Below are 18990 nucleotides of genomic sequence, written 5' to 3' on the forward strand. Positions count from 1 at the left end.
TTAAGTGAAAAGGTGAAAGTTCTCAATTTAAGAAAAAAAAATCATATGCTGAGGTTACTAAGATCTGTGGTAAGAAAGAATCTTCTGTCTGAAATTATGAAGAAGGAAAAAGAATTCTTGCTAGTTTTGCTGTCGAACTTCAAACTGAAAATTATGGCCATAGTATGTGATAAGTGCTTAGTTAAGATGAAAAAGGCATTAAATTTGTCGTGAAAGACGTGAACAGAAACATGTTCTAGTTGACAGAAATCAAGTTTGATTTAATCTGAGGTTTCAGGCATCCACTGAGGTCTTGGAATATATCCCCTGCAGATGACGGGGGAATGTAATGTGTTTGCCATGATAATTGTAGAATGATATTTTTCAGTTCTTTTGTGCCAGTTATTAGAAGTTTGCTTAAATATAGCACAATGTAGTGGGTAATACGCTAGTTTAAGACTAGAGAAACAAGGCCACGCGCGGTGGCTCATGACTGTAATCCCAGCACTTTGAGAGTCCGAGGCCAGCTGATCACCTAAGGTCAGGAGTTCAAGACCAGCCTGACCAACATGGAGAAACCCTGTCTCTACTAAAAATACAAAATTAACTGGGTGTGGTGGCGCATGCCTGTAATCCCAGCTACTCGGGAGGCTGAGGCCAGAGGATCGCTTGAACCCGAGCAACAAGAGCGAAGCTCCATCTCACAAAAACAAACAAACAAATCGACTAGAGAAACAAGTTTCTGGATCACTGCCTATCAGCTATCTGACCTTAGAACTGGCCATTTTTTATTCTGATCCTTAGTTTTCCTATCAAGTTGATTGCAGACGTTTATCTGTAAAAACTATTCTTCCACTCATGGACTGCACAAAAACATACGGTAGGCTTTTGTTCACCCATGTTTTAGAATATAAGGAACCTTTATAATCTAGTAGTTAGTGAAATTAGAGTTGTTTCTCATGCTTACAGTTATTTAGAGATACTTGGTATCAAAACACAGTGCTCTTTAAAATGTTTCACTTCCTCTGATATTCCTAGTGTATAATTTACTTAACTAGAATACCCTATTCTGGAATTATTTTATAAATGGGAATTCACCTTATACAAAACTGCCAGCTCCTTTTCCCCTGCCTTGCCTTTTTCCTACCTTACTGGTTTGTAGTAGTATCTCAGCCTCTTAAATAATGATAATTTTTAAAAATGAAAAGTACTTAAATTATTTTATGACGGTTTAGGGCAGTCAGCACAGCATTTCTTCCTTATCCATACATATATTTTATTGTATTTATTTTTGACACGGAGTTTCATTCTGTCGCCCAGGCTGGAGTGTAGTGGTGTAATCTTGGCTCACTGCAACTTCCGCATCCTGGGTTCAAGCGATTCTTGTGCCTCAGCTTCCCAAGTAGCTGGGACTACAGGCGTGCACCACCACACCTGGCTAATATTTGTATTTTTAGTAGAGATGGGGTTTCACCATGTTGGCCAGGCTGGTCTCGAATTCCTGACCTCAAGTGATCGATGTGCCTCTGCTTCCCAAGGTGCTGGGATTATAGGTGTGAGCCACTGCGCCCAGCCCACACATATATTTTAAAGTGATTTAGATTATTTTTTATTGTATCTGTTGGTGAACCGTGAAATCTTGGTAGCTGATATACAGAACTTAAATATCATTGTGAATCTTTATTAAAGTAGTATTTTAAATAGCTGCAGATAATATTTTTACACTGTCTCCCTTCTAGTTCTACCAGTGATAAAATGGAAAGGGGTTTGTTTCACAGAAAGCTAAACTGAAATACTGAACATCCAATGCCTGGCACACAGTAGGCAATGAGTAAATGTGTACGTATTGTATGAATAAGTTGTATGGATTGTGCGAATCAATTGTAGAAATTGTATAGCAAAGTGATTTGGCAAAGTCGCTTTTTAAAGAGTTTAATACAGTATCTGATACATGAAAGATGCTCAGTTAGTGATAGTGTTAAATAATAATGTATAGGCCAGTGATTGTTTATCATACCCCAGTTTAGCACATTTTGTTCAGTTTCTCAGATACACCTATGTTATAGAGTGGTTAATAAACCAGCATCTGTAGTTAGATTACCTAATATTTATTGAAGCCTGATTAGCCATACGTCCAAGCCATGCAACCCTTGGGCAAGTTATTCAACCTCTCTTCCTCAATTTTCCAGTCTTTAAAATGAAGATATAATAGTACATACCTCATAGGATTGTTGCCAAACATAAATACATTAGTTGCATGTAAAGTGTAATAGTCGTGTAAAGTTTAGTATATGTAAAGTGTAGTAGTACTTGGCACACATTTGAAAACCTTTCTTCCAAATTTCAAGCAGATTTAGTCAATCAGTCAGATTCCCCAATATATAAATTAATTAATAAAGTTTTTTTTTTTTAAAGAGATGGAGTCTTACTCTGTCACCCAGGCTGGAGGGTAGTGGTGTGATTTTGGCTCACTACAACCTCCGCCTCCCAGGTTCAAGTGATTTTCCTGCCTCAACCTTCCGAGTAGCTGGGGTTATAGGCGCATACCACCATGCCTGGCTAATTTTTGTATTTTTAGTGGAGACGATGTTTCACCACGTTGGCCAGACTGGTCTCAAAGTCCTGACCTCAGGTGATCTGCCCACCTTGGCCTCCCAAAGTGCTGGGATTACAGGCATGAGCCACTGCGCTCGGCCAATTAAATTTAAGGTTCTTCTATTACAGGTAGGATTTGTCTAATTTATCTCATACCTCATAGTGTAAATAGTGAAAGGGAAAATTTCCCATTAAATTGAGCATGTGTATTTTATAGGGCCTTGTATAGTCATAAATAGAAAAAGTAGTTAAATATCAATGCACAAACATATTTAAGAAGTTATAGTTCTGGTCTGATAATCTCCCTGGGGTAATCTCAAGGTTGGTACATTGAGGTGTTTTTCCCCCTGTCCCCAAACATCTGCCATATATTTTGTGACTTCAATATATAGCATACACATTATTCTGTTGTGATTTTTTTTTTTTTTTTTTTTTTGGGAGGACAGGGTCTTGTTCCTGTGCCTAGGCTGGAGTGTAGTGGAGTCTAGTGGTTATAGCTCACTGTAACCTTTAACTCCTGGGCTCAAGGGACCTTCCTACCTCAACCCCCTGTTCCACATAGCTAGGACTGCAGGTGTACACCACCATGCCCAGCTGATTTACATTTTTTTTTTTATTTTGTAGAGATGGGGTGTTTGTTGCCCAGGCTGATCTCAGACTCCTTGCCTCAAGTGATCCTCCTGCGTTGGTCTCCCAAAGCACTAGGATTACAGGCGTGAGCCACTGAACTTGGCCGTGTTCTTAATATTAATACTTCTACTTAATATAAATAGTTACTTGACAAAAAAGAAAATATTTTGAGAAAAGGAAATGTGTTGGGAATTAATAATCTATAACTTCACTTATCCTTGTGATTATTCATGTAGTTTTATATTATTTGTGTAAATTAAAAAATTTAGATGGAACAATTTTAGCACCTAATTTTTATTAAATTTGCATTCTTTCCAACTTTATGTAGAAGTTCCAAATGAGTTTATAAAAGTTATTATGAAATTACTCAGTCTTTTTGTTGTCAAGTTTTCTAATGTATGCTTCTTTTTTTTTCCCCCTCAGAGGAAATAAAAGCAGAAACTGAAAAACAGAGGTTTGTGGGATTTCTTTTCTTTAGTAAAAATAATTTTCAAACTTGTCAGTCTTGGTCAAAACAATACAGTCATCTGTATTTTAGTGTGGCAAATTTTCTGCATGTGAGTTTATAGTAAAATCAACTTTAAAAATAGGTTTTAAGAAATACAGTTACATAAAAACAAACAAAATATATGATTTTATTTCTTAAAACCTATTTTTATATATATTTATAAAAATGTATGCACGTGTTTTTTTGGAGACAGGGTCTCGCTCTGTTGCCCAGGCTGGAGTGCAGCGGTGTGATCACAGCTCGCTGCAACTTCCACTTCCCAGGCTCAAGTGATCCTCCCACCTCAGCCTGCCGAGTACCTGGGACTACAGGCTAGCACCACCATGCCTGTGTTAATTTTTTGTAGAGATGGGATTTTGCCATATTGCCCAGACTGGTCTCGAACTTTTGGACTCAAGTCACCCGCTCGTCTCGGCTTCCCAAAGTGTTGGGATTACACACATGAGCCACCAGGCTCTGCTCTAAGCATACTTAAAAATACAAAAAGATTCTCATGTAATAAGTATCTAAAGATACTTCTAAAATACCATAAGATAGCCTTCAGAGTCTTTTTGTGGACTTTGATTCATATTTGAAAAAATTATTAGGTTTTTTGGTAGTGTTGACCTTTTTAGGGCAATATCGAATAAAAAGCTCACTTTTTGACTTAAGGACAAATAGAAAGGCCATTGCTTTTTAAGGTATTATAATGCCAAATTTGTTAAGTGACAATAAAATATTTCTGTAATAGAAGCACCTTGAATTTCACAGTTTTTGTAGACCAGTTTTGCAGACAAGATTTCAGTGTCTTGTGTTCAGTCACAGCTCTGGACACTAGTTTTTGACCATGTGGCAAACCACTTCACTTCTCTGGGCTTGAGTTTCCTCTTGAAATATGGGAAGATAGACGACTGGTTTAGCAAGATTCCTTTCAGAACTGAAATTCTGTGTTTCTACATGGGTTTATCATCAATATTATAAATGTGATATGCTATAATCAGACTTTTCTTTTTCATTTAGTCCTCCTCATGGAGAAGCAAAAGCTGGATCAAGCACCCTTCCACCAGTGAAATCAAAGACAAATTTTATTGAAGCAGACAAGTACTTCTTGCCTTTTGAGTTGGCATGCCAGTCCAAATGTCCCCGCATAGTTAGTACATCTCTAGATTGCTTACAGGTATGTGTAAAATGGCACTTTCTAAAAACTGTCTACTTTGAATGTGTTTCTAAAACATTATTCATGTTGATGATTCAGACATTTCCATGAAAGCTTTTAATACTCTTTTTTGTGATAAAAAATCCAAATGATTTTTTATATTTAAGACATAATAATAGTTGCAAAAAGACGTTTCTAGTTTAATGATAACAATCGTTAACTTAGTGGGATATAAAATCTTTAATAAGATTATCAGTAATGGAAAGTGTTGATTTGGTCTCTTCTCATCAGTGAAATGCAAGATCCGTAATACTTTTAACCTGCTGCCGACTTTACATACATCACCATTTGCAAATAATTTTTCTAAGTGCTGTTTTTTTGTTTGTTTGTTTGTTTACTTTTTTGAGATGGAGGCTTGCTCTGTCACCTGGGCTGGAGTGCAGTGGCGTAATCTTGGCTCACTGTGACTTCTGCCCCCGTGTTCAAGCAATTCTCCTGCCCTAGACTTCCAAGTAGCTGGGAATACAGGCGTGTGTAACCGCGCCAAGCTAATTTTTTTGTTTGTTTGTTTGTTTGTTTGTTTGTTTTTTGAAGAGACAGTTTCACCATGTTGGCCAGACTGGTCTTGAACTCCTGACCTTAAGTGATCCACCTGCCTTGGCCTCCCAAAGTGCTGGGATTACAGGTGTGAGCCACTGTGCCTGGCAGTGTGTCTGCTGTTTTATATGAAGCAATAGGTTAATATTGGCAGCTTAATATAATTTAATATTTAACTGCTATACTTTAGCTCTGGCAGTCATTTATGTCAGAAAAATTTCTGAACTCTGTTACCTTGTTTGACACATAGACAGAGGATCCTCATAGATATTATATTTGTAAGACAAGTTTCTAAGTAGAGGAATACTTCTCTTTTCAGGTGTTCTCACTATTTGGGCATTATATGTATTCAACTATAATTAAGTGGCTAGGAAAAGACCATATGATTTGTCCTTAAGGCTAGGTTAAAGTTAAGTTCATCTGATTTGTGATCTGTTTTTACTGGAAAATTAGAATGATAATATCTGAAGCCTTCCTTCCAGGGTATACTGATAATGATGAATGAACAAATCTATGATTTATTTCAGCTAGTATATGGAAACTGGGTTTTATATATATTGATGAATCATTTGGAAAGAGATTGGGGGTCATTTAAAAGCATGAAGATAATTTTCACAAAAGCAGTATCAGTAAAACCTTGTTTATATGGAAAGCAATAAGCAATTTTTTTTTTTTTTTTTTGAGACAGGGTCTCACTATCACCTAGGTTGGAGTGCAGTGGCACAATCTCAGCTTACTGCAACCTCCACCTCCCAAGGCTCAAGCAGTCCTCTCATCTCAGCCTCCTGAGTAGCTGGGACTATAGGCATGTACCACCACACCCAGCTAATTTTTTATTTTTTGTAGAGATAGGTTTTCCCCATGTTGCTCAGGCTGGCCTCGAACTCCTAAGCTCAAGCAGTCCGCCCAATGTGGACTGACAGCATGGGAGGCAAGCAGGCCTCCCACTGTGCTGGGATTACAGGCATGAGCCACTGCACCCAGCCACAGTAAGCAATTCTAACTCATCAGAGACAGGTTCTCAAGGCTTGGCTTTCTCAAAATATTACCTGATGGTTTATTGTTCTGTTTTTGTGGTTATTACAAGTATAAATACATATTTATATGAATAAAGTTTCTACAGAAAAAGTTGGTATAGCTTTGGCTTTGATAATACTTATGTATTTTTATGTAAAAATTTTTATATACAATTGTATACTGTAATTTTTATGTATATTGCATTAGTATATATAATATTTGTAACTTAGGATCTTTGTTTTCTTTCTCCGTTTTAGAAACTTATTGCTTATGGGCACTTGACTGGCAATGCTCCAGATAGTACAACACCAGGCAAAAAATTAATTGATAGAATTATTGAAACAATATGTGGCTGCTTTCAGGGCCCTCAGACAGATGAAGGAGTTCAGCTGCAGATAATAAAGGTAATTATTATATAAAGTAAAATTGTTATTAATAATCTGTATCTTCAAAATTCAGATGCCTTTCACCTTAAAATATTAGGAAAGATCATTTTATGTGCATTCCAGCTATAATACAGGTTATTTGAGGCCGTGCGCAGTGGCTCATGCCTATAATCCCAGCACTTTGGGAGGCCAAGTTGGGCGTATCACTTGAGGTCAGGAGTTTGAGAGCAGTCTGGCCAACATGGTGAAATCCCCGTGTCTACTAAAAATACCAAGAAAATTAGCTGGGCATAGTGGTGGGCACCTGTAGTCCCAGCTACTCAGGAGGCTGAGGCAAGAGAATCGTTTGAACCTGGGGGCGGAGGTTGCAGTGAGCTGAGATCATGCCACTGTACTCCAGCCTGGGCAACAGAGTGAAACTCAGTCTCAAGAAAAAAAAAAGAGGTTATTTGGATGCTTTCTAGACTCCATATTAGGAGATTTTAATGTTGTATGCCAAGAGTTTGTTAGAGGAAAACTATGTTCTCATATCTCTTCTTTTGAAGATCTCAGTTTAGGCTTAGCCCCCAGAGTCTTCCAGAGCTTTTCTGTTTCTGGCATGTTTTTCATATATATTCCATCCATCAAACTTCAGGGTAGTTCTTAAAGCTGTGACCCTTCTAGTTTCTTCTGTACTGTTGGACCCTTCATAGGGTGTCCTCTCAACTCATGAATCACTAGATGGACACTACTTGTCTGCCAACTCTCCTGATATCCTTGCATGCATCCGTCTATTGAACTTACTCGGCAAAACCCTGTTCTGAGTTCGTGCTGTAGTGTACCTGTTTGATTGAATTCCTTTGGGGAAAAATTAGTAATGTTTTCATTCTGTTACAGATACTGAGTTCTTAATGTTATTGCTAATGGTAATGGTGTGTTTTTATGGCAGTAAAATTTTCATGTGCTATATATAGTACAGTACTTTTGAAATTGTTTTTATATATATGTATATATGAAGGGTTCTTTCATGTGTGAATACAGCCCTTTTGGAGCCTTTCAGTTTTATAGTGGTGTTTACTTCAGAAGCCATATAATATTTTTATTCTAAAAAAAAATACTGGGCATGGTAGCTCATGCCTGTAATCCCAGCACTTTGGGAGACCGAGGCAAGAAGGTCGCCTGATCCCAGAAGTTCAAGACCAGCCTGGGCAACACAGCAAGACCCTGTCTCTACAAAAAATAATTTAAAAATTAGCCGCATGTGGTGATGTGTGCCTGTGGTCCCAGCTACTCAGGAGGCTGAAGTGGGAGGATCACTTGAGCCCAGGAATTGAGGCTTCAGTGAGCCGTGTTCACTGCACTGCACTTCAGGCTTGGCAACAGAGTGAGATCCTGTCTCAAAAAAGAAAAAAAAACAACAAAACGGGTTGATCATTTTGACCTATCATGTATAGTTTCATATCATTTATGGTTTAAGATAATGCCCATTAGGCCGGGCGCGGTGGCTCAAGCCTGTAATCCCAGCACTTTGGGAGGCCGAGACGGGCGGATCACAAGGTCAGGAGATCGAGACCAGCCTGGCTAATACGGTGAAACCCCGTCTCTACTAAAAAAATACAAAAACTAGCCGGGTGAGGTGGCGGGCGCCTGTAGTCCCAGCTACTCGGGAGGCTGAGGCAGGAGAATGGTGTAGACCCGGGAGGCGGAGCTTGCAGTGAGCTGAGATCCGGCCACTGCACTCCAGCCTGGGGACAGAGCGAGACTCCGTCTCAAAAAAAAAAAAAAAAAAAAAAAAAAGATAATGCCCATTAATGCTAACTCTGCATAGCATTGTACAACATAAAGAAGACAAAAGAGTCTTTGCTCTTGAGAAATTGGAAGTAACCCAATATGTGAAAATTCACATAGGCGAAATTTGTTCATTTTATTGAAGTATTTGCCTTAGGAATTTGCTTTTTAATTTGGGACAGTCACACTCTGTTGCCCAGGCTAAGTGCTGTGGCATGATCACAGCTCACTATAGCCTTGACCTCCCTGGCTCAAATGATCCTCCCACCTCAGCCTTCCAAGTAGGTGGGGCCACAGGTATATGCCACTTACACCCAGCTACTTTAGGATTATTTTACATGCTTTATTCTAAAACATTTATAAACCTCTTCAACAATAACAACACCACCACAATTACTGAGTTCAGTCTGTTAAAAAAGATCTCAGAAAAATGTAGAGGCAAGTAAGACACAATGTGTATCTTCCCAAGTTGGTGGTCTAGTTCAACAGATATCTCATGTGACATATCTGTGCTCTACTGTAATAGCTTTCATGCTGTGCATTTTAGTAAATTAAATAGTATTTTCATTAAAATGAAACCTTGGTTGAAACAAATCAGTTAAATGGTTTTCAGTTTATGTGGAAACTACTGCCACAGTGAGGAAAACATCAAATATTTTAACAGTTGATGATATATTCAAGGCCAGTAGAAATTCTGTGTATACTACCTGCAAGTGGTAATTGTTTCTGAAAGTTTTCATTGTAATATGAAAATGCTTAATTTTTGTGCTGAAACTCTAGATGCAGAAAACCACTTTAAGGCTGGGTGTGGTGGCTCATGCCTGTAACCCCAGTACTTTGGGAGGCTGAGGTGGGAGGCTTGCATGAAGCCAGGAGTTCGAGACCAGTCTGGGCAACAAAGAGAGACTACATCTCTACAGAAAAATAAAACAAAATTAGCCAGGTGTGGTGGTGCTTACCTGTAATCCTACAGCTGGCTGTGGTGGTACTCACCTGTAGCAGCTACTCAGGAGGCTGCTGTGAGAGGATCACTTAAGCCCAGGAGTTCAAGGCTGCAGTGAGCTATGATCACACTACTGCACTCCAGCCTGGGTGACAGAGCGAGAAAGACTGTCTCCAAAAAAAAGAAAAAGAAAATCTCTTTAACTTTGTCCTTTTTTTTTTTTTTTTCTTCTTAAAGGCTTTACTTACTGCAGTAACATCACAACACATAGAAATTCATGAAGGGACTGTACTGCAAGCTGTGAGAACATGTTACAATATCTACTTAGCAAGCAAAAATCTCATCAATCAGACAACAGCCAAAGCTACTCTCACTCAGATGCTAAATGTTATCTTTGCACGCATGGAAAACCAAGCAGTAAGTATTTTAAAAAGGGAGAGATTGTATAGAACACAACAGGCATTAAATATAGAAAGGAGTTTACAGTAATTAGAGTGAAATCTTTGTACCTGTAGAAAAGAATGTCTTTTATTTACAGTTCCACTTACTGGAGATTTGTGGTATTGTGTTTTATTTTGCTTTAAGGTTTACTGATTTAACTTTGGACAAAGTATTTTTAGTTGTTCACAAATAGAATGTGAAATATACTGATTGCCATCTTCCTTGTAGAAGTAATTATGAATTACTACTTCTATTGCATTCAAGCTTAGTAGAGTGTAATGTAGATATAAAATAATTTAATCTAATCTGAAATAAAATTATTAATTAAGCCTTAAAAAAGTACATTTCTGTACTTTTGAAATGAAATATTCTGTACTTTTGAAATGAAATACATGTTACCCCCCATATGATAAAGGGGCATGATATTCCTTATACTTTAAACTGCTTCAGGTTGATTGTTAAGAGGTCAGCAACTAGAGAATTGCTTTTAATTGCCTAGGTCTTCACTATTAAAAATTCACACCAAGCTTCTTATTTTGAACTCTTTTTAAACATAGAGAAAAATTGCAAAAGTTTTGCAGAGAAATCCCTTTTACCCTTCACCCTGCTTCGCTTAATGCAGTTAACTTACATACCTACATAGTACAATTATCAAAAGCAGAATTAACACTGGTACAATACTGTTAACTAAACTACAGACCCTGCTTGAATTTCGCCAATTTTCCCACTAATGTTTTAAGATTTGACCCAGGATCCCACATTGCGTTTAGTATGCATTTAATTCTATGTCTTAGTCTTCTCCGGTATGTGACAGTTCCTCAACTTTTCGTTATCTTTTTCATGATCTTGCCATTTTTAAAAGGATACTAATAATTTATTTTGTTGAATTTTCCTCAGTTTACTTTCTCTGATGTTTTCTCATGATTAGAATGAGGTTGTGCAGTTTTTTGCCAGAATATCTGTTGTGTCCTTTTCAGTGCGTTTTGTCAGGAGTTCATGGTGTTCGTATATCTTAATGTTGGTTATGTTAACCTTGATCACTTGCTTAAGGTAGTTATCTGTCAGGTTCCTCCACTATGAAGTTAGTAGTTTTTCTTTTGCAATTAATAAATGTCTTTGGGGAGATATTTTAAGACTGTGCAAATACTCTGTTTCTCCTCAGATCCTCCCCCCACTTCCCTCAGTTTTGATATCTATCAGTAGGTCTTGTTGGCAACAGTTAATTATTGTGGCATTTCCCTAATGATTTTCCTGTTTCTCTCTTTACTTCTGTATTTATTAACTGAATTTCTTCTCCCTTAATTATTTATTCAATTATTTATATCAGTCTGTAGTCACAGATATTTATTTTATGGTTGTAATGTGTGCTACCGTTACTTATTTTGTTGCCCAAATTATTACAGTTTTGGCCCTGTGTCCTTGTGACTAGCTCCCATCCTTTTTTGAGTACTTCCATAATTTCTGGATTCTCAAGATGTTCCAGGCTCATTTTGAATTTTCCCAGCTTCAACCTTGGAATCAACCACTTCAATAAGGAGCAGCTCTAGCTCTTTTTTTTGATTGGAGAATGGTGTTTAGAAACCAAAATCTGAGTGCTAGATGTATTCATTGTCACTCTGTGTTGTTGCTTCTAGGCCTCTCAGCAGATAGAGTTAGGAAATGTGTATTTATGTACTATCCCTTCTGTCCCACTCAATTCCCACGACCTGTATGTGAGTTTCCATATGTTGGTAATAAAACCATGTGTTCATAGTGATATTTCTGATTCCAGTGCAACAATACGGGGTTCATTTCAGTCTTCTCCCTTTATTTGTAAACTTATTTCTCTAAACAATAAGAAATATGGCTTTTATATTCTAAATACATTGATTATTCAATCCTTTATACCCATTAGTTTTAGAATTGCTGATCATTACCAGTGTTAGAAGCAAATTTACTAAGTAGGTTATAGCATTTCAGGTTTTTTTGTCTTTTGCCTTATCCATTCAAAATATTATTTTCTAGTTACTTAGATTAGTTTCCTTTCTTCCTCACACTCTGCAATAGGGTAATACTATTCCTTTGTGATAATAGTTGGACTCATTTGTTACTCTCTGCTTTTCATTTTTGGTATTTGTCACATTCTGGTTAGTTTTAGTTACAGTCATCCCTCAGTAGACTCATTTGTTACTCTCTGCTTTTCATTTTTGGTATTTGTCACATTCTGGTTAGTTTTAATTACAGTCATCTCTCAGTATTATTCATGGGGAATTGGTTCCAGGGCCCTCCCATGGATACCAAAATCCATGGATACTCAAGTCTGTTTTATAAAATGGTGTAATACTTGCATATAATCTACACACATCCTCTGTATACTTTAAATCATCTCTAGATTACTTACAATACCTAATACTTTGTAAATAGTTGTTATACTGTATTGTTTAGGGAATAATGACCAAAAAACAAGTTGTCTGTACATGTTTGTTCAGTACAGACACAGCCATTCTTTCCCTCCGCCATCAGTATTTTCAATTCTTGGTTGGTTGAATCCACAGCTGTAGAACCCATGGATACAGAGGGCGAACTGTATTTACTTATTTTTTAGGTATGTAAAACATTACTGCAATTTAAGAGTCAGAGCTGTACAAAAGGTCTACTCAGAAAAGTACTAATTCCTCCTAATTCCTACCACTGCATTCCTCTTCTTCTCTTCTTTCCACCCCTTGAATGTAAGACAGAAGCCACATGTCTACCTTATAATCAGAAGTGGTCACACAGGTACATTGTGGAAAGGGACTACACAAGGGAGTGAAATTGAGAGGTGGACCTCATCGGTGACCGTCTTGAAAACTAGCTATCTCACATGCTATACATTCTCTTTTGTATTTTGCTATCATTGAACAGTATGTCCTAGAAAGCATTTTATATCAGTCCTTAAAGACCTTCCTCACTCTTTTTTATAGATGTATAGTACTTTAGCATATAGTATAGTCTTTTTTATATAGTCACTCTCCTCTGTAGTGGCATTAATTTATTTCTAATATTTTGCAGCCACAAACAGTGGTTTTGTTGCTTTTTTTGGAGGATGTAAATAAAATATTTTTGTCACTTTTTAATAACAAAGTTTTATTGGTTTGATTTGATTAACAGACTTTTATTAAGTTCCTTATATGTTCCTGGCACTGTGCTAGGTCTCACTTATACAGTGACGAGCAAAACTGACTTGACTATGACCTTTGAAGATCTTACGAACATTTGAGGCAAAGAGTTTCCCTTAAACAACTATAGAACTGAATTATGGTAAAGGCTATGAACATGTATTGTGTTACAAAGGGTATTTAGTTCTGTGCTGTGGATAATTATAGAAAAGGTGGAAAAGAGGGAGAGAAAGTAAGGGAAAATGGGATACAGATGACTTAACTTCCACATTTGCTAAAATCTTCTAAGCTAGACGTTGAATTCTTTGATATTAACTACTGGTAACCTTAATTTTTCCCTTCCCCCACAAAATAAAACTCCCCACAAAGCAAATCTTGTCAGACTTTATTATTAAAATCTTTTAATTCAAGCTTACTTTATAAATTCATATAATTCTGGCATTTCCACCTAACCTGGAATATTACTGGAGAATGTGAATTGTTCATATTTGGTACTGTATAAGATTTATCTTGGTGGAAATGAATTCTGTGAGACTCAATTCTTATCTGGTCTTAAGGACCAAAAGAGATGTGTGAAAAGTAATAAAGTGCTAAAAAATGAAATCTTGTGATCCCAACTGTTAATGTTTTTAACATTTTATGAGCCAGTTTTACAGATAGTATTATAATAATGACAGTTTTTCTAAAATAAAATTCAGACATTTGTAGATACAGTGTTTTTCATAATTATTAGATGACTGGGTAGAGTGATTTAAGCCTTCATTGTAATTCTATTAAATGTAATTTTAATATTTTTTTATTAAAAGATATTTGACAAGGTGACATAAGAACATGCTCCAGAAGGATAAACACTGACAAGTTCCCTCCCACTCTGGTTTCCCGTTTTATTATTTCCTAATCTCGACCCTCTATAGGTAACCGTTACTACCAGCTTCTTATGTATTTTTATAGACTTTCATTCTGTATGTATAAGCAAAAGTGAATGTGTGTGTGTTTCACACAAATATGAAATGCAGTGAAAATGCTTTATAGTGAAAGTCTTTCATCTCTGTTCTTATGTGCTGATTTCTAGCCACCTAAGAAGTAAACATTGTTCATTGTTTTTAGTATAGTTTATCTTCTCCATTTCTGATAAACTTTAATTTCCAAGCATAGAGAGAATGGCACTTTATAGAAAGGATTGTTGGAGGTAACATTATCCTTCCAAATTTTAAACTGCTTGTTTTACTAATACTGGAAATTTTATTTATTTCCAGTTACAGGAAGCAAAACAAATGGAAAAAGAAAGGCATCGGCAGCAGCAGCATCTGTTACAGTCTCCAGTAAGCCATCATGAGCCTGAATCACCTCAACTTAGATATTTGCCACCTCAGACTGTTGATCACATATCCCAAGAACATGAAAGGGACCTTGACCTCCATACAAATGATGTAGATAAAAGTCTTCAGGATGACACAGAACCTGAAAATGGATCTGATATTTCCAGTGCAGAAAATGAACAGACTGAAGCTGATCAGGCAACTGCAGCTGAAAGTAATCTTCTTGAAAAAGGGGGTTTGGGGTGTATGTTAAGGGAAATGTGTAGGAATGAGAGTTTTGATGAAGAAATGTTGAAAGGATAATATGATTTAATGTCTGTCAGACACATTGTGGTAATTGTGGACTTTCCTCATTGTAGGTGGTAAAGTTAATTTGACTCTACCCTACAAGGTATCTATGAATGATACTTTGCATTTATTAGCATCTCATGAGCAGTATGATTTATAGATTTCCTTTGGAGCTCAGATATATTTCTAAAGAGGGTCATAAATGTCCATTGAATGTTATATAGGAATTTCAGTTTTCTTACGATTGCTTTCATAGCAAACAAGTGACCTAGTAAAGTTTTCTGGAATATGACTGAAAATTTTAAAAAATCATTACCAGTTTTAAAAATATGATTATGGTCATAAAAAGTACTGAAATTAAATATAAAAAAGTTTTTGAGTAACCAACTGATAGACAAAAATTTTCGTTTTTAAAATCATGATGCATAGTAATCACTAAAATTGAGATGTTCTCTGATTTTTTAAGTGTATATTTATAAGAAAATGCTTATAAGATTATAAAAATTATATTTAGCTTACAAATTTGTTTCTCTGTAAAAATAATCCCATGAAGTTATTGTTTTCCTAAATGTTATTTTCAGCTTCAGCTGTTCTGTGAAACTACCAGAGAATTTGTGTTGTTCCCTTTGCCCTTCCTTAGCTTGATGTCATTTTTAAATGATGAGAATTCTGTTGCCTCTCTAGTGTGATTGTCTAGAACTAGCATGTTAGGAGTCAGTTACAGTTTATCTGAAGTCTGTGTTTTTACTTTGAGGAAGGACTTCTATAATATGTTTTCAGCTCTTCTTTTCTTTTTTTTCAAACCATGCCTTTTCCAAAACTTACTAGTGGCATGAATATGTGCCTTTTTACATTTTACCCCAGTTTTCTGAGAAGCATGCATTTAAAAATAGTACTTCACTATTTGTTTTAAAAAGGATGACTTTGATAAGCTAAGCATTCACAGTACTGAATCTAATAGTGAATCCATACCACTTAAATGATTTACATTTGTCTAGCCTACCCTTGCCAAAATTTTCCCTGCTTTCACAGTGAGCTTATAAATGGGCAGATTCAAAGGGCCAATCTCTAATAAAGCTGGGACTTTATTATTTTGTTTATCTGTGTATTTAGCAAACCTTCATTGAGCATACTGTGTCTTAGGCACCATGCCAGGACTTGAGGTTAAAAAGATGATGGAGATACAGCCACTGCTTTTAGTGTGATCTTAGCATACCTGGAAGTCGAGCATAAATGAGGTATAATATGTGATAGGTGTCCTAAAAATGCCATGCACGAAGTAATTCTGCTGAGAAGAGTTAGGAAATTTCTTTGTAGGAAAGTTAATGATATTTTAGTTGAATCTTGATAGATGGGGGTAGGAAATTTTCCATCCAAGGAAACAACATGGACTAAGACCCAAGGAATGGGAGCATCTGCTGTGTATGAGGTACCGCTGTAGATGCCTTGTAGAATACAGAGTTAGAAAGACATAGTTTCCTGTGGGATTGTCATGATTATTTTGGCTCTAAAGATGTTTTTTCCCCAATAACTGATATAAATGAAAATTCTGCTTGACAGCCATTGGTTCAGAGTGCGTTTTTGGAGCACATCTCTGTCACTTACCAGCTGCATGACTTTGGACATAGTAGTTAACTTCTAAGCACTTCCTACATGTAACAAGTATTAGTCACTATTATTCTGTTCTATTTCTTTCAGATACTTATGTGAAAACTGACTCTTCACTAGTCATTTTGTACATTTTTAGATAGTGATTATGTATATTTAGTTACTTTGAAACTTGAGTTTTCAGACTTGAGGTAATTTTAGCCAACTAGAGCGTGGAAATAAAACAAGAATGGCAGAAGAATTGTCTTTCAAGACATTTATGTTTTTATTCACAGAAGTCTCCAAATGCTATTTTTATTTGGATATTTTATAAAATAAGGTTGCTCATTTACATGCATATTTATCTGGTTTTCTCTTTTCCTTTCAGTATTTTTAGGATACTACGGACAGTAAATTAGCAAAAGTGAAATTATAGGGAGGACAGGCACCTAGAAGCCACTATTATAAGTAGTGGTCCTTTTTTTCCCCTTTTTTCCTTTTTTTTTTTTTTTTGGATACAGGGTCTTGCTCTGTCACCCAAACTGAAATGCAGTGACACAATCATGGGTCATTGCATGCTTCCCGGGCGCAAGCGATCCTCCTGTCTCAGCCTCCCAAGTAGCTAAGACTATAGGCAGATGTCACCATACCCAGCTAATATTTAATTTTTTTTGTAGCAACTGGGTGTCAATGTGTTGCCCAGGCTGGTCTTGAACTCCTGGGCTCAAGTGATCCACCCAGCCTCCCAAAGTGCTGGGATTACAGGTGTGACCCCTGTGCTCAGCTGTAGTGGTCCTTTATGGTAGTGGGAAGGTTCAAGAAGTTGAAACTGCAGCACCACCAGCTAATATGCTGTCTGATGCCCTTTGGTGTAGGACGGTAGCTCAAGACAGCGTTTTGAATCCCAAAGCATTCTAAAGTGATAGTTGAGCTGCTTTGACATATTTTCAACATTTTAAAAAGCCCAGTGGAATTACTGTTTTTCTCTGCAATAGACTGTGCAAGCTATCCAGAACATCAGATTTCATCAGTTTCTCTTACGCTGTTCAGAAGTTCGATTGGCAGTTATCTGTTGGTGTTTTGTTTTTGTTTGTTTGTTTTTTAACATTAAATTGGACAATGAATTCTTTTTTAGCTTCTTAAATTTAGTTTTACATTAGATATGTAGATTCTGTTGTTGAAAAAATAGGAAGGGCCAGAAAGTATTGGGGAAGGCCCAGATGCTTCTTCAGGGACCTCACCATAGAGTACAATGTTGATATTACTATTGATGAGCCTAAGTAATCAAAACAAGCTTTAATTACCTTTTTTTTTTTTTTGAGACAAGAGTCTTGCTCTGTCGCCCAGGTTGGAGTACAGTGGTGCAATCTCAGCTCATTCCAGCCTCTACCTCCTGAGTTCAAGCAGTTCTCCTGCCTCAGCCTCCTGAGTAGCTGGGATTACAGGCGTGTGCCACCACACCCGGCTAATTTTTGTATTTTTAGTAGAGATGGGGTTTCACCATGTTGGCCAGGCTGGTCTCCAACTCCCCACCTCAGGTGATCCACCCACCTTGGCCTCCCAAATTGCTGAAATTACAGGCATGAGCCACTATACCCAGCCTAATTACATTCAGTATATTTGATAAGGGATAGTGTAATGTGTGTACTAAGTATAAGTAAGCATCTGTAGGACATGTTAGAAATGTTTCATTTAAAATGCTTTTTAAAGTTTTGGTTCTTAAAGGACTAATCTAGAAAATTCAGTTAAGTGTAATAATGTAATAGCTTGTCAAATGAATCATTATTGAAATTGACTTGAATTTGGAAAATATTTAAGTTTTGGTATAAATTTTGAAGGTTTAACATATAATTGCTTCTAATTTCATGTCATTTATTTGATGTTTTTTCTTTTATTCCTCATGGTTTAGGAGTTTTTCGTCGTAAATGTTTAGTAAAAAGCTTCCAAAAAGTTAAAATAATATTCTGTTGAATTTTTCTTCTTTTAAAGCATTATCTAAAAATGACATGTTATATGATGGAGAAAACCATGATTGTGAGGAAAAGCCACAAGACATTGTACAGAACATTGTAGAAGAAATGGTGAACATTGTTGTTGGAGGTAGTATACTTCATTCAAAATTATTTTATTCTGTCTATGGGATTTCATCTGACTGTGGAGACTTTGTAATGTGTAGAATATAAAGGGCAAAATTAAAACGTTTGGAGCCAACCAATGGAAAGTTATAAATTCCACATTTAGGATTTTGGCCTTGATTCTAGAACAAATGGGTTAATATGGAAGATTTTAGCACTGAGAAATGAAATGACCAGAACTATCCTTTAAGAAACTATGTCTGGAAATAGGAATTCCCAGTAGGAGACAGCACAGTAATCAAAGCCTGGATAGGACAGAAACCGTGGAAATGGAGACAAAAATATGGATAAGTGGTATAATGGATATTGAATCAAGAAGACTTTGTAACTGATTAAGTAGGTAAAGAAGAGAAAATAAAATGTGTCAGAGGCTCTCAGGATTACCCCAGCGTTTGGTGATTTCACTGGAAGCTGTCACAGGACCCAGCGTATAGTTGTACTCACTGCATGATTTATTAGTGAAAAAGTACAAAACAGAATCATCAATAGGAAGAGGTAAATGGGATGAAGCCTGGAGAGAATCAGG

The 18990-nt window shown here is 36.6% G+C and overlaps 1 protein-coding gene across 4 annotated transcripts in view; it reads left to right on the forward strand.

The window, feature by feature from the left end:
- Positions 1–18990, forward strand: part of LOC105482169 (ARF guanine nucleotide exchange factor 1) — a 154689-nt gene that overhangs the window by 36795 nt on the left and 98904 nt on the right. For 3 of the 4 annotated variants that reach the window (XM_011742148.3, XM_071068140.1, XM_071068141.1), the window contains exons 3-8: positions 3628–3658; positions 4712–4868; positions 6719–6865; positions 9795–9974; positions 14392–14668; positions 18319–18429. In XM_011742148.3, the coding sequence (XP_011740450.1) occupies positions 3628–3658; positions 4712–4868; positions 6719–6865; positions 9795–9974; positions 14392–14668; positions 18319–18429 (903 nt within the window). The remainder of the gene's footprint in view (positions 1–3627; positions 3659–4711; positions 4869–6718; positions 6866–9794; positions 9975–14391; positions 14669–18318; positions 18430–18990) is intronic. The other variant, XM_071068142.1, reaches the window with a different exon arrangement.

The sequence above is a fragment of the Macaca nemestrina genome, chromosome 8, assembly GCF_043159975.1.
Source record: "Macaca nemestrina isolate mMacNem1 chromosome 8, mMacNem.hap1, whole genome shotgun sequence".
In the NCBI taxonomy this organism is placed as follows: Eukaryota; Metazoa; Chordata; class Mammalia; order Primates; family Cercopithecidae; genus Macaca; species Macaca nemestrina.